Here is a 15737-nt window from a genome sequence, read left to right as displayed (position 1 = left end):
CAGCTTCTATCAGGCCGTGAGGGAGGCAGGTCAGGATACAGGCCTTGCAAGGATGCAGTTTGCAAGTAGAGAAGCTTGAAGGCCGCCTGGGGTTTCCCTTGCACCCAACAAGGCAAGGCCGGCTGCGTTTCGCTAGTCTGCTAGTTTGGTCACTTTATCAAAGAATGAGATCAGATTGGTCTGGCATGATCTGTTTTTAATAAACCCGTGCTGGCTGCTAGTTATGACTCTGTTTGCTTCCAGTTGTTCGCAGATCTGTTTTTTGATTATCTTTTCTAGGATCTTCCCAGGTATTGATGTTAAACTGATTGGTCCGTAGTTTCCTGGGTCCGTATTTTTCCCTTTCTTGAAGATGGGAACCACATCAGCCCTTTTCCAATCCTCAGGTACTTCCGCGGTGCTCCAGGATTTTTGAAAGATGTGGTGCAGTGGTTCTGAGATAACATCTGCCAGCTCCTTCAGAACTCTGGGATGTAATCTGTCAGGCCCCGGTGATTTATACTCATCAAGGTTGGATAGGTGTCCTCTTACCATTCTCTTGCTTATTTTAATTTTTGTTTCTAATTTCTCTTTTGCAGTGAGGTTTTTTGGTATGTTGGGCTATAGTTTCTTTTTGTGTGAAGACTGATGCAAAGTATGAGTTAAGCAGCTCTGCTTTCTCCCTGTTGCCTGTTACTTCCTTGCCATCTTCCCTATTTAGTGGACCTACAGTTTCCTCGACCTTTTTCTTGTTGTTAATGTGTTGGAAGAAACTTTTTTAAATTGTCCTTGATTTCTGTTGCAAGTCTTTGTTCGTTCTGAGCCTTTGCTTTCCTGACTTCCTCTTTGCATGCTGAAGTCCACATATCTTTAAGTGGCCAAGTTTGAAAAACGCAGCTTGATGGGTTCTTGGGAAGCTGCAGATTCTGCCTTCTGGCTATGAATATTATCTCAGTGGAGACACTTCTAATAAGGACCTTAATGCAGTGCAAAAAAGTTAATTTCACCACTAGCTCTTAGCTCCATAGTGTGACCTGCCTAAGACATCACAGATAGAGCAGCCTTGGGGGTGGGATGGGGTCCAAAACTTCAGGATAGCAGCTGCCAACTATGCATTTTTAGACACCATTTTGACCAAACTGACCCTAATTCTTCTGATTCCCCCATTCCATTGCTTTTTTTAAAAGAACAGAGGAGGACCTAAGCATGTCTCCCTCCTTCTGTTTGTGTCACCTCTGTGTGTGTCTTTCCAAGACTGCGAGATTTTCTGGCAAAGTATTAGGCAAGTCAGTTTAATTTTTAACTTCACAAAGCTGACAAAAGACACCAGCATTCTCTCACATAAATTCATACCTCATTTAAAATGGTGATGAGAGCCAGTGAATACTCAATAACAGCTTGGGGGTCACTCTGTTTGACCAGGCCTTGCAGTATCACCTCCGTCTTGTTGTAAAGCCACTGGGGAAGACTGTGGAATCCCTCTGGCGTCCTGGGCAAGGTGATGACCATAGACCTGGACAGAAAAACAGCAATGACTGCCACATAAAATGCTCTGCATCTGATAAACTAGCTATGTTCCTAATATGGTAGTTTTCTGTGTGCAGAGTGCTTGTCTTTTAAATACGCGAGAGCATTACAACAACCAGTTGTCAAGGATATAGTACAGTTCGGCAAAAAGGATGCAGCACAAGCGAAGGTACAATTACTAGGATGTTGACAAACATGAAAAGTCTCACTTCCCCAATTCAGCATGTTTCATCACTTGCCATGCTCAGTATAAAGTAGGGAGTACAATTTTTAAAGTTCTAAACAATATGGAACAAAGTATTCAGGTTGTTGTCTATCTTCCTACTACAAGCTACTCTGTCCTGAGTATTAGTCTCTCTCTTTTTCTCTCCCGGAAGTCTTTGGGCCACCAGAAATGCAGCCTTACCTGTGGCCCTGCAACATGGAAATGCCTTTTCCGAGGATAACATCCAAGCTTTTCCTGAGTTGCTCAGATGCATGAATTCCAAAAACTGGCTTCTTTGGTCTTCCTTACATTTATTGTCACACCTGATTCCTAGGTTAGCTTTACATTCTTGTTTTTCCTTGGCAATTATTTCTTTATTAGTCCATTTATCCATGAAACTGATATCCTGCAATGGTCTTTTCTCCTAAAGGACTGAGCACCTACTACCCTCTGCACCTCGGGCTCGCTGAATAGGTCCACATACTTGGATGCCTGATATAATCAGTTTCCAAATACCTATCCAGAGGGGATGCAGTGGCACAGTGGCTTAATGATGTGGAACAGTGGGCCAGAAATGATCTGCAATCCGGTGGTTCGAGTCTGGCTCCGTGAGATGGGGTGAGCTCCCGTCACTCGCTCCTGCCCACTCAGCAGTTCGAAAGCATGCAGTACTGTGAGTAGATAAATGGGTATCACTTTGGTAGACAAAACCTGGCTGTGTTTGTTGTGTTCAGAGAGCAGAAGCGGGACGTGAAGCAACACAAGGGGTGAGGCGAGATGAGACCTGCAGAGGAGGCTGAAAGCACCAGCAACCCGAGGTGCTGTCAGCTGGTGTAAGCTAGCTTGCCTCCTACGGTGCACCACAGATAAGCATGCAAGCGCCGAATGGAATGAACTAGCAATTTAGGTTGTTAGGACTGCATTGTGTCTAGCATTTGTAGATTTCCCTGAAATTCTATGCCATACGACTGATTGATTGATTGATCGATTAATCAATCAATCATCAATCTAGAAATTGCTCTGAGAAAAATGCAGACCAAGAGATGCTGAGAATGCATGTGCCAAGCAAGTGACAGGAACATCTGGGAGGATAAATGGTTCAAGAGCTGTATTCCCATTCATCACCACACAGCTCTCCTTAGCAATGTGGACAGCACACTGGATTCTTTCTTAAAACAAATATACTGCACTGCACTCTTATCACTGATTTATAACCTCAGAATGTATTGATATCCTAGGCCAGGGGTAGGCAACCTCGGCTCTTTTATGACTCATGGACTTCAACTCCCAGAATTCCTGAGCCAGGAATTCTGGGAGTTGAAGTCCATGAGTCATAAAAGAGCCGAGGTTGCCTACCCCTGGCCTAGGCTAACAAAGTGGCACTTCGTATCAAAAGAGCGGAACATTCTTCCTTGGCTTCCAACTTTAGCTCATGGACCACAATGGCAGCCTAGGTAATAGCAAGGTACCGGGAAGGGGGGTGTTCCTCCTCCCCCAGTAGCAGTGTATAAGACACAAATAGAGCACCCAGTAAACAGCACATGATCTTCTAGGTTTCACTATATGGGAGGTGTGGCCAGCAAAAACCAGCAAGATTATCCATCTGTCAGTTTTGCACATTCATAGCTCCAGTGTTTTGGGGGGCCTAGCTCAAATGTCTTTCTGCAAATATGCACCGATTAGTACACTTCCAAGCATCAGACATACACCCTTAAGAGACTGATTTTGTTACGCTTACTTGTTTCCAGTCAGCTTTATAACGCCTACAGAAACCACCCGGCTTCATTTCCTCCACTTTCCCACATGGCATCCCGCGAGAGAAGCCCTCCTCCCTCGTGTTTCAAAAGCACTGTCCTCAAGACTGCATCAAAGTCACCAGTGCCCCAAGTGTGGTGTCAGATCTGCCATCACACAGCTTCAGCTAGGCTTTGCTTTGATGGCATCCTGCCATAAATGTGGGGAGGGGAGAAAAGGATGTGGGGAGGGGGATAACAGGAACCAGAAATGCCAATCAAAAGACTATGGTTGAGTGATCCAAAGACACAGACATGAAAACGGAATGTGAATGTCCACCAAAGAGGCACCACACCTGGGAACCGCTACCAAAACAACAAATCTGAACACTAGCCAGATGACCGGGGGGGGGGGGAGGGGAGGGGGGCTGGGAGAAGGGGAAACTTATCTGCTTTACGTGGGAATATTCAGAGTTGGCTTTTCTTATGCTGTAACCACCTGGCTTTAGTAAGAGTTTACCTTTCACTACAAATGGAATTGAGGGTCCTTTTTTCCAAACGTCCAAGCTGGGACAAGCCTGACATATGGCTATAAAAAGTGGTGGACATATGTTGGGCACAATTTACTCTCACTTAGGCAGAGGAAAAGGAATACTTTTTCTAATCTCAGACCCTGGAAATTTTATCATCATGGTAAACCTTAACACTATCCAAGTTTCTGAGATTTCAGCAGGCACTAGACACAAACATTAGAATCCTAGTGACTAGCATAGTAGTTTGCAAACTGCATGCTAGTTTGCTTCTAGTTAAAAGAAACACCTAGAACAGTTGAAACATTTCAAATATATGTTTATAATGAAGGGACATCTTATCATATGTGTTGGTCACGTAAAATATTCAAAAAGCACTGGAAAGGAATAAACAGCTTTATTCAGAAAAAAAACAAAATTTGAATTCAAGCTTTTGTTTTTCTTCTATTAGGAATCTTTCCAAAAAATTAAAAATAAATAAAAGTGTCACAATTTATTAAGAAATATGCTGATAGCTACAAGGACAAATTTGCCCCATTGTTGGAAAAGAGATACTTTGCTGACAGAATAAGACTGGAAACCGAAGTTGGAGAATATGCCAGGGTGGCAAAATTAACAATACTGTACTGTATATATCCAGAACAGAAGCTGGGTTGAATTTAAGCAAGACTGGCTTTTCTCCCTGCAACACAACACAGGGAAATCTCATATTCTTAGAATATGTTTTTTAAAGGGGAAATATTTGATATAAAGATAATAACCAGAAATGAATGTAGTATTTATAAATACTTTCACAAGTTAGGTATAACAGGAAGGAATGTGGAACTTAATATTGCTTTTACTGATTGTTTTTGGTATTTTTTAACTTTTTTTCTAAGAACATGCATCAATTATCACGGTTTAGAATTTTGTAGTGATGAGTCATTTTTCAAGAAGTTACAATGATTTTAGTTTTATATATTCAATTTATTGCTTAACCAATGAGATAAGAAATTCTAAATTTTGTAACAATGGTAACTTCTCTACTTATTAGTTTGTTATTCTTCCAGACACTGTAACTCATTTCATTTTCTTCTTTTTTCCCCTTTTATGTTGTCATTTATTTTATTCTTCAAAGGTTTTAAACTAGATGTGGATACCCACATGTGCACCTTTAATAGTACTGGGATGGGAGACCACCAAGAAATTCTAGAGCTGTAGGAACTCCCCCCCCCCCCCGCTCCAGCTCCCCAGGTTTTTGCCAAGAAGACTAAACAGGTCTGTCCATGAGGCCATCAAAAGCCACATTTACCAGCAGTCCCAGGATCGCTTATCAAGACCAAGCTGAATGGGCAACGAATCCTCCCAATGCCTCTTTCGTCCTGTATTTCTCATGCCCCTTACAGTCCTTTCAGGGAACAATTCTGGCCAATCGTGGGGCAGAATGTGTGGGCCCAGGAGGGCACCCCTGAAGGCCCCCCTTGCCTGGCACTGGGGCAGGGCAGAAGGGAGAGGGGGCCCTTGATCCAAGGGCTGGATGCAAACCCCAAGGCTGCCATAAAATGCTGCTGGGTGCCAGTGATAATCACTCAGCCTCATGGGATGCAGTTCGGAAAAAGGAAGATAACCTGATTGGCTGGACTGGGAGGGAACTTGAAGCATCCTCCCTCCTCTTCGCTCCCTTTCAAACAAATTTGCATTGGCAGGGGAAAAAATCCCCACTAAACCAGAAATGGGGTTCTGCAGGATCTGACCTTCCCTTGAAAGACCTCATTGCAATGCCCGCTCTGCCCTTTTGCACACGCAGGGCACATCGCCAACTGCAAAGCAAAGGAAAGAGTTTATCTCCAGTCAGGGCAACCCACAGGTGACACCCCACCCCATGAATCCCACAGGGTTGGGGTCACAGGGGATTTCACCCTCTTAGCAGCATGATTTCAAAATGAAGCCCACCGCCCGCTTCGCTTAGTCCTGCTCTCATGTCCATGCCTGACGGATATCCTGCTGCAGTAATACGAGTGGTCTTTTCTCCATGGTTGACTTCGGCATAAATTAGGGGAAATCTTGACTGCGGTCACAGAGAATTCAGCAGATTTTACATGGGCCTAACTAATGTAAGAATCATTTTTAACCATGTGGTTCTTAATATAAGTCATAAAACACGATAAGCTCACCCTAAATTGGAGAGCATACAGCACCCGGTACCCCATAAGACTCCAGCACTCAAGATTACATGATCCCATTTAGCAGCCAAATAGTTTATTTCCAGTAGCACCTTTTGGGGTGTGTTCCCCTTGAATAAGTCTTTAGAGAGAAACGACAGGTAGTCCTTGACTTCCAATAGTTCATTTAGTGACCGTTCAAAGTTACAACGGCAGTGAAAAAAGGGACCTATGACCATTTTTCAGAGTTACAACCTTTACAGTATTCCTGTAGTCAAGTGATCAAAATCCAGACGCTGGGCAGCTGACTCGTACTGATGACCGTTGCAGCCTCCCGGGCTTTTGCGACCTTCTCACAAGCAAAGTCAATGGGGAAGACAGATTCACTTAACAACCGGGTTATTAACTTACTAACTGCAGTGTTTCACTTAACATCTGAGGCAAGAAAGGTTGTAAAATTGGGCAAAACTCACTTAACAAATGTCTCACTTAACAACAGAAATTCTGTGGTCTGATTTGGAGCCCACAGGAGCGGCAGTGAGAGGGTGCCACCGTCATGTCCAGCCTTAGAAAGATGCCAAAGCAGAGTTTCAAAATGGCCTCACCCCTTCCTGGGGCCCTAGTTGATCAGGGGTGCGAGCTGCAGCCCCCAACCCTGGGAAAACTGCTCATCCCTGCTCTAAGCTCTCAAGGCCAACATACAGTTGGTCGTTTACACAAAGATCTTGCCAGCATTCCTTCCCAGAAGCGAGGAGAATGTGGAAAGGAAGAACCTGCTTGAGAAAATGACCCATTCTTCTCAAAAGCTACAGTTGTGGTCCACTGTACAAATCACACGTCTCTGGACTGATCTCGGATGAACTGTACAGTTCCTGTTGTCTTAGGAAAGCTCAAAATATTTGTAAAGACTCATCTCATCCAGACATTCTTTTTTTAAATCCTGGCGGACGGTACAGGGTAATAAAAACAAAGACAAATAGGCTGAAAAATAGTTTGTATCCCAGAGCTGTAACCATATTAAATACCACAGTATGGTGCAACACTGAATGGCAATGTTAGGGGCAGCGCAATGGTGAATAGAATGTGAAGGATGGGGGTATATAATGTATGTTCTTATTTGTGGTTTTTACTTGTGTGTAGTGTGCACTGTGAACAGCGCTTAATTTCGTTGTGAGTTACACAATGACAATAAAGATATTCTATTCTATTCCGTTCTATTCTGTAATTCTATTCTATTCTATTCTATTCTATTCTATTCTGTTCTGTTCTGTTCTGTTCTATTCTAAACAGCAGTGAGGGAGCAAACAAGATGAGGATTTACTAGCTTTTACAAAACACTGGAGAGAATTTAAGGTACGAAGTGGCGTTCATCCACACCTGCTCCTTTGCCTTTGAAAAAGGGAAGAAGAAGGAAAAGTTACCGTTTTATGGCCACCACTGTTGCTCCCAGCTGGTCCTGTACAAGCACCGAGACTAACACGAGGGAGCCGTGCTCTTGGAAGCCGGGTGGCAGGAAGGCTGCATGTGCAGGATGACTTCCTTTGTACACCAAGAATTCATCGCAGTGGCCAAGGCGGCAGCGGGTGGCCATGAGGATGTACACCAAGGGGGCGTCTGCCCCCACGGAATCTCTCCAGCCTGCAGCCAAGAGTGAGAGAGTGAAAGGAGAAAGGCGCACAGCAGCGGCCCCAACTTTGCGGCTTGGCAGCCTGGCACAGAGGAGGGGAGAGGGGATGGTGACTTGTGATGCGTTTGACCCCTCCCTCGAGCTCAGCCCCATCCTCTCCTACGTCCTCAAAGGCACAGACCTGGTGGGACCTGGTGTTCCACATCCTTACCCGCACATTCAAAGTGGATCTTGGTGGCCAATGCTTGGACAGGACTTGCAGGGGAAAGCTTGCACGATCCCCCAAAGGGGGGCTGGTTGGGAAACAGGTCAATGGAGGCATAGCCCTCTTCCCCAGTGGCCAGGTCTGTGATGGAGAGCGTGAAGGTGTAGCCCTCCCCGTCCTCCAGAGCCCACGGACGCAAGACCAGGCTCATCTCTGCATCCCCCGTGGAGGTCGATCTTCTGTCCAAAAGCAGAGATTCGTTTCTGAAGCTCTGGGCTGTCCACCTCGGCTTAGTCTTTAAAAAAAGGGGGGGGAGGGGGGGAGAGAGAAAAGACCCCCAAGGTTTACTTTTTAAAAAACTAACCGCAGTTTAAGGTATTATCCCTGTACTTTTTGATAAAAGGGGGAGGGTCCATTTTCAGTCTCTGGCCAAATTAGGGGCTGACATTTCAGCCCCATTCCCAGACATTTGATCCAAGGAAAACAGGGAGAAGACCAAATCGTTTGACAGGTGATCTTCTCAAAAATCAGACACGATCCACTTCAGATTTCCTGCATGACCTCACCTTCCAGTGTCTGATTTCAGAAGAAAAGCAGAAGGGAAACCTGGCAGGGAGACCTGGATTTTTCCAGCAGGCGCCACTGCTTTCATTTCGCTTGGCCTCCGCATCCAATACAGGAGGGGGCTGCTTCTCAGACGGTGCAATGGCAGCATTACACAAATGCAAGAGAGATTATGGGAACCACCAGGATGGGATCTTGGATCACTGAGATGACCGGAGTGCATTTTCTCAGACTCCCGGATTTTTGAAATAACAAACTAGACTTTCTCCAGCTGGAAAATGACCTCATAAATCTCAAAATGGAGCAACGGGCTGAGAGGAAAAAGCCCAACGCTGCCTCTTACTGCAGAAATTACTGGTGTTCAAAATATGCTGCAGGTTTAAGCATCGGCTCAAATTCTGCTCCCGTCTTCCCACCCTCCCTCAGATGCTTCCACTCAGTGTTTTGCTTATCTTTTTTCTGACCATAATGCATTTTCATTTGAAAAGGCAGCCGGGATATTGGGGCGATGGGAAGGGCTGAAGCCAGAAGAAAAATGATCTGTGGAAGACAAGAGCTGATCTCACAGATAAGCCTCGCTAGGCGAGCAGGAGGAACAGGAAACGTTACTGAAACCACTAATGAAAAGGTTCCAGATGGATTCCGATGAAGCCCTGACGCCGGCAGTTCCACGCTGGCAATTCACCTTCCAGGAGACGCAAGCGGCGAGGCCAAGATTCTTGAGCCAGGGGAGTGCAGCTCCAGCCCGCTGGACCATCCTCCCTGTGCTCCAGGTGGGAGACGGGTGGAAAGACCCCAAGCCTGAGGGATACCAATTCGTGGAAGCTGGTTCTGTCTTCCCACCAAAGACACGCAAAAGACAAAGAAAAAGAACGCCCCTGGGCAGCCCTAACGGCAAACAGGGATTCGTATCTTTGTTTTGTGTAGGTGTAGGTGTATGTGTGTGTGTGTTGTCCTTGGCCAAATCACTATCATTTGGAAGGTCTTATATCATTTATTGCTTCTACAAGCCTCAAGAGAAAATTATTTTTATACCTACATAACCCAGTCTGGTTTTTCCTTGTGACACCCCCAAAACAGGCCTCACAACTCAATAAATGAAAAACAATTGCAGGCCACAGAAGAACTGGCACACCGAGCTCTTTGGTGGCAAGCAATGTGGCAGCAGAGCTGGAGGTATTGCTGAAGCCTGGAAGTGTTGGAGATGCTTGACGGCATGTCTTTCACAAAAAGTTGTGGAGGTCTGCCGACAACACTGTGAAGCAATCTAGACTGCAGCATAGAGGGATGGATAAGAACGTGTCTTGCTGAGAGTTAAGTTGTTAACAAGGCCTTCTCAATATGCTTCAAAGAGAGGGAAATAAAATCCCTTTTTACTGGACTTGTCTGTGTGCATCTTGCAGAAAAGAAAAATGAAGAAGAGGAGAGGAGAGGGGAGGGAAAGAGAAGGGGAGGGGAGGGGAGAGAAGAGAGAAGGAAAGGAGAGGAGAGGAGAGGAGAGGAGAGGAGAGGAGAGGAGAGGAGAGGAGAGGAGAGAAGCCCTTTCTGTAGCCAAACTGCTCCCACAGAGCCCCAGAGACATCCAGCACGCCTCTTACCCCCTGGTTGGAATTGTTCTGGCAGTTCAAGCAGGTCCCCTCCAAGTACACGTAGGAGCTCCCGCTGACCTCATAGACAGACTGTGCCTTGCAGGAGACGCACTCCAGGGACACGATGGGGACAGTCCCTTTCTTCAGCAAGACCTTGGAGAGAGGGAGGGAGGGAGAGAGCAAAGAAAGCCCGAGAAGTTCAGACGATTCCTCCTCGCATCCTCCTGCTGCGAGGGGAAGACAGCGTGCGTGCCGTGCCAAGAAATACCCAAGCAGAAAATTCAAACTGTACACCGAGGACGTGCATTGCTAGGGCATCTCCCCACATTTTCTTTAATTCTTCGGTGCCCTTATTTCTTCTTTTATGCTGGTTCCCTTCTAGCCAAAGGCAGAAGAGAGAACCAAGCACCAAATTCTAATGGTGACATTTGGGGCTCCTTGGATCTCACCCCCACCCCCGATCACGGAAGCGGTGCTGGTGAAGGCCTTCTGAGTCGGCCCTGCCCAAAGGCCCTCTCTTTCCCGGAAAGAGATTCCCAGAAGCTGTTTTCTTGTCTCCCTACCAGCCTGAAGACCTAGCACTTCAGACCCAGATCTTCTTCCCGAGAATGGTGGGCCGAAGGTAGAGAGGGTTAGGGTTTGCATAGATGGTGCCCGTGAGATGTTCACGACATCCTGAAAGGGGGAATCACACTCGGAGCAATGATGCTTTTCCATCCTGCTGTCCTTTCCCTTCCTTTGCAAAGAGAGGAGCTTCTTCTTCACTCGTAAGAATATACATTTCCCAATGGCTCTTTTAGCATACCGGTCAGGAACTTGGAAACAGCTCGCCCACCAAGCGGAGCAGAAGGAAAGGAGGCCAAGCAGAGAGCCAGGGATAGTCAACATAACTAAGCCTTCCTTAAAGAGGAGATGCCTTAGGACTGGTTCTCAAATATTTCCTGAACAGATTTTGAGGAAGAAAATCATCAAGATCCTCAGATAAAAGAAGGAAGGGATATTGATAACTGCAGTTACAAAACCCAACTAATTGACTTAGGCAATGAAAGTCTAACAGCTAGACCAGGGGTCTTCAAACTTGGCCCTTTTATGACTTGTGGACTTCAACTCCCAGAATTCCTCAGCCAACCCTGGCTGAGGGATCCTGGGAGTTGAAGTCCACAAGTCATAAAAGGGCCAAGTTTGAAGACCCCTGAGCTAGACAATTAAGGAATGGGCAGTGTTAGGCTTCTGGACTTGGAGACCACAGTCTAGAGAACTCATGGTGGTCTATGCATTTCGCCTCCAAAGATTCCGGCCTCCGTTAACAGCAAAACATCAGGAAATCTGTTCCAGACCGTGGTCACTAAGTTCTGAAGCCCAGTACAACAATTCATTTAGTAACTGTTCAAAGTTACAACGGTACTGAAAAAAGCAACTTATGACCAGTGGTGGGATTCAAATAAGTGAATGACCGGTTCTCTGTGTGGATGCCGGTTCTGGAAGTCCGTTCTGGGCCTGGGCAACAAAAAATTAGCTACCGGTTCTGCCAAACTGGTGCGAACCGGCTGAATCCCACCACTGCTTATGACCATTTTTCACACTTACAACCTTTGAAGCAACCCCGTGGTCATGTGATCAAAATTCAGACACTTGACAACTGTCTCATGACCATTGCAATGTCCCCTTTTACGACCTGACAAGCAAAGTCAATGAGGGAAGCCAGATTCACTTAACAACTGTGGCAAGAAAGGTCTTAAAATGGGGAAAAACCCAATTAACAAATGTTTAACTAAACACTAGAGATTTTGGGCTAAATTGTGGACGTAAGTCGAGGACTGCTCAAGAGACGCCAGCCAGAAAAATATACACCAGGAGATTTTGACTCAGATTGAACCGTGTGCTTTGGAAAGGCAGCAAAAGGGCAGCCCAAATCATGTTCCAAAATCCTGACTCATGAAGCTGGTCTTCTCCTCGGGCACTCTGGTTACTGCCTAGACCTTCCTGAATCTGGGAACGCCACCCAGACACCCCAAAATCAGGGCTGTCCGCCTGCTTCTAGCGGGAGCCATCGAGATGCTCTCTGCATGGCAAACTCTGAAGAGACCCGAACGCCTCCTCCCCGTTTACTCCTCCGGCCCTGCAAATTCCCAGTCAGATCATTTGTTTGGCATTCTTATAAGCAAAGCAGATAGTACGGAATGTCCTTGAAAGACTATCAATTTGACAGTGAGTTCTTTTTTCCCCCACCCTTCCTTCCAACCTCCGGTTTCCAAAAAAGTGAGAGAAGGAGGGAGGGAGGGAGAGAGAGGGGGGGAATGATGAAGGTAATTATGGTTTTCACTTAAGACAAGCTGCCTCTCTAAATGCCGAGCAGCCCTTGAAGCTGGTGATCTAAACCATAAGGGGTTGGGTTTTTTTTGGCTTCCTGCAGTTCAGTTCAGTCCTCCAGGAGGCACGGATTCAAGAGCCGGGTGGGACTGTCCCTCCCGCTACGTCTCCCAAGCGGCGGGTGAAGAAAAACAGAGGAAGCCCTGAACACGCACACACCTGACAAAGTGAGGAGCCCAGAGCTTCCCCCATGCTTCCCACGGTGGCCCCGCTTTGCCAAGAGGACACCCGGCTCCTGCGGAGAGCAGAGGGGACTGGCTGGAAGTGTTCTCCAAAGAGCCCTCCCCACCGGCTCTCGGGGTGCATCTGCTCACGTAGAGGCCCTGTCACCAGATGAGAACCATTTTAAGGTGCTGACTGGCTCCCAGTCTGGGAACCCCTTTTCGGGACCTCAGTTCACCCAAAGATATTATAGGAGGAGAGCTGCTCTTCGGGCACAGTAGCAAAAGTTAGAAGAAGTGTGGCAGCATTTTTTTCAACTAATATATTTGATTGCAGAGCAGACGCTTTCAATCAGGAAAGGGGCTGCCAGACTCTCCTGGGGTTTTGCAAGGCTAGAGCTAACAGCCCGGCACCCCAACAGTTGTTGCTGAGCCGTGAGACACAACAAGCACACGTACATCTTCTAGATCAGGGGTAGGCAACCCTGGCTCTTTTACGACTCGTGGACTTCAACTCCCAGAAGTCCACGCGTCATAAAAGAGGCAAGGTTGCCTACCCCTGTTCTAGATGGACAGGGTTTCCCTTCTTCCTTCTGCCAAATTGGCCCAGGAGCCACATTTTTAAGGCTCAAGTGCAGAAAGGGCAAACTCTGGAGTTGGCAAAACGACGTCAGGCCTTAGTTCTCGTTCCAGGGATCGGACACAAAACCAAGCCCACCTCTCCCACTAAATTCTCCCACCGCAGATTCTTGATGGAGCCTGTGATCAAAAGGGTTCCGTACAAATCCACTTGGCTGCTCCTGAACTGTTCAGGGGCGCTAAGCACCCATCGGTCACTGGCGCTCTCTGAGCTTGGCTTTTTTTTTGCAGCCGTTTCATTACCCAAACCAGGTAACCTCATCAACAGCACTGATGACGTTACCTAGATGGGTAATGAAAGGATTGCCAGGAAACAACCAAGCTCCGAGAGCAGCAAGGAGCCCTCGTGTCAACGCTGAGATACAGATATTCTCCGTTATTGGCGTTCATGGCTTCTCTCAAATATGGCTGCCAGGGAGGCAGCCAGTCAGCTCGTTTACCAGAAGACGTGCTGGCGAGATTTCCTGGCAGTTTGATGGAGAAGGTGGGTTCCACTGGATGCCTCCCAGCAGAGGCCAGGCAGGTGGCGCTTTCACTTGGATTCCTGCACTGAGCACGGAGTGGGACGGGATGGCCAAATGGCCCTTCCCATCCAACTTCACCAGGAGAGGCTTCCTCACCATCTTAACTGGCTGCTCTCCCCCCCCCTTTTTTTTTCTTTAGGCAGATGTACACCCTCCACCTGAATACTGGTTTGCAGAAACCCACATGCTGTATTTTTTACAAGTTCCACTGGGGTCTGTGTAAGCCCAGAAGCATTCTTGAGGACAATGATGCCGGCGGTGGCACTTTGCTTGGCTGTACGCCAGCTTCCTTCTGAGGAAGATCCCCAAGGAATATATCCCTCTTTTCTTTCCACACTACTTTGAAACATCAGCTTTGGCAGCGTGAAAAGCATTTGCGTGGCGGGCAGAACAAGCAGGAGAAAAGAGCCTCGTTCATACATACGGTTTGATTTGTGGCTTCTGAATCCATGCCTGGTTTTGAGATGGTGAGGTCAAACGTGTATTCCACGTCTGCTTCCAGCATTGCCCAAGGAATGGTGACAAGTCCTCCTGTGGCACTGAAGTTGAAGCCACACGCTCCAGGTGAATTCTAGTTTGTGTGAGGACAAAGAAGGATAAACCCTCGAAGTCTGAAGAGAATTAGTTGTGTCCCAACTGGCCAGATCCAACGTAAGCTTTAGCCTGGGCCCACCAAGCCACTCCATCCTTGTGCTTTCTCACGGAATAAAACATGCATTTACCCCACTACGACTATTTCTAATATCTTGGTGGGTGTAGCTGAGCAGAGGAAGCTTCCAACACGAGGCTGTCTTCATTGCGGTGTTTGAGATTAGTACGGTAAGTGTAATGAACAATTCTCTCATACGTGCCTTTGATGCGGAGCTCCAAATGTTGGGAAGATGGAAGGGACAGGAGACTAGAGACATCCTTAAATCAAGGAAACATTAGAGATTCTCTAGTCTGCCCTCTGCCCCAAAGGAGGAAGCCCAAAGGAAATATATTGGTCATAAGCAACCATCTGGGTTACACCCGGCTGGGGAAGGCAAATTTAAATTAAAATGTTTTCATAAAATAGGCCAGAGGAGTCCAGAGGTGACCCACCAAAATGGTAAGTAGCCTGAAATACAGCACCCAGGAGAAGCGTTGGGTGTGTTAGGGCTAGAGATGGGAAAACCCAACAGCTGTTTTCAAACATCTGGAAGGATTCGTGTTCAGAGGTGTTCCAGAAGACAGCAGGATAATGAAACAAGGGGTTTATATGAAAAGTACGCTGAACTGGGTTGGGCACCGGGAAAAATGTCCTAGCACTATGAGCTGTTCACCAGTGGGACAGGAAGCGGTAGACTCAATTTCTCAGGAAATGTTTCAAGAGGCTGGATGGCCAATTGTCAGAATATCTGCAGGGGCTGGTTTCCATGCTCTCAGAGCTGTCTTCCAAGCTTTACATTCTGTGGTTCTATAATTTAACACTATGTTTTAACTCAGCAAGAAAAATAGAGGCAGGTTAAGTGGCTGATCTAAATCAAGTATCTCAAGTCATTCCTAATCAACAGTGTCAATCTATCCCATAAGCCACTTGAATTAATTCACAATCAAATATTCTCAAGTCAGGTTTGCATCTTTCTGTTGTCCTCCAATTTGAATGCTCCTCTCTTCTTGCTCTCTTTTTTTTTTAAAAAAAAAACCACTCCAGGCCTTTCTTAACACTTCACCCCCACGGCCCCATCTGCAAAATTAAACAAGGGAATGCAGATTTTTCTTCCATTTGTTTTTGTCTTAGATTTTCTGGTTCTCCTCTTTCATGAATGACCCCAGCTGCTCACAACCAGATACCGTAGAACTCCCACAACTGAACAGAAGAGGCAATTGGGCAAATTAAAGTGCCTCTCTCTCTCTCAGTCTTAAGAAAAGCCTCTTTTTGGGAGGCAAAGTGGAAACTTTTCTACCTAGGAAATGAACGG

At 46.5% G+C, this 15737-nt stretch overlaps 1 protein-coding gene across 1 annotated transcript in view; it reads right to left on the bottom strand.

Moving 5' to 3' along the window:
• Positions 1 to 15737, bottom strand: part of LOC308674096 (polycystin-1-like) — a gene marked incomplete at its 5' end in the record, with an annotated part of 192725 nt that overhangs the window by 81268 nt on the left and 95720 nt on the right. The window contains 5 exons of the mRNA XM_081338298.1: positions 1333 to 1492; positions 7537 to 7753; positions 7954 to 8242; positions 10110 to 10253; positions 14219 to 14365. Of these exons, the coding sequence (XP_081194424.1) occupies positions 1333 to 1492; positions 7537 to 7753; positions 7954 to 8242; positions 10110 to 10253; positions 14219 to 14365 (957 nt within the window). The remainder of the gene's footprint in view (positions 1 to 1332; positions 1493 to 7536; positions 7754 to 7953; positions 8243 to 10109; positions 10254 to 14218; positions 14366 to 15737) is intronic.

The sequence above is a fragment of the Vipera berus genome (genome assembly GCF_964194415.1).
Source record: "Vipera berus genome assembly, chromosome: 13".
Taxonomy (NCBI): domain Eukaryota; kingdom Metazoa; phylum Chordata; class Lepidosauria; order Squamata; family Viperidae; genus Vipera; species Vipera berus.
Note: the sequence above shows the minus strand (reverse complement) of the source record. Positions and strands in the feature narration are given on the sequence as shown.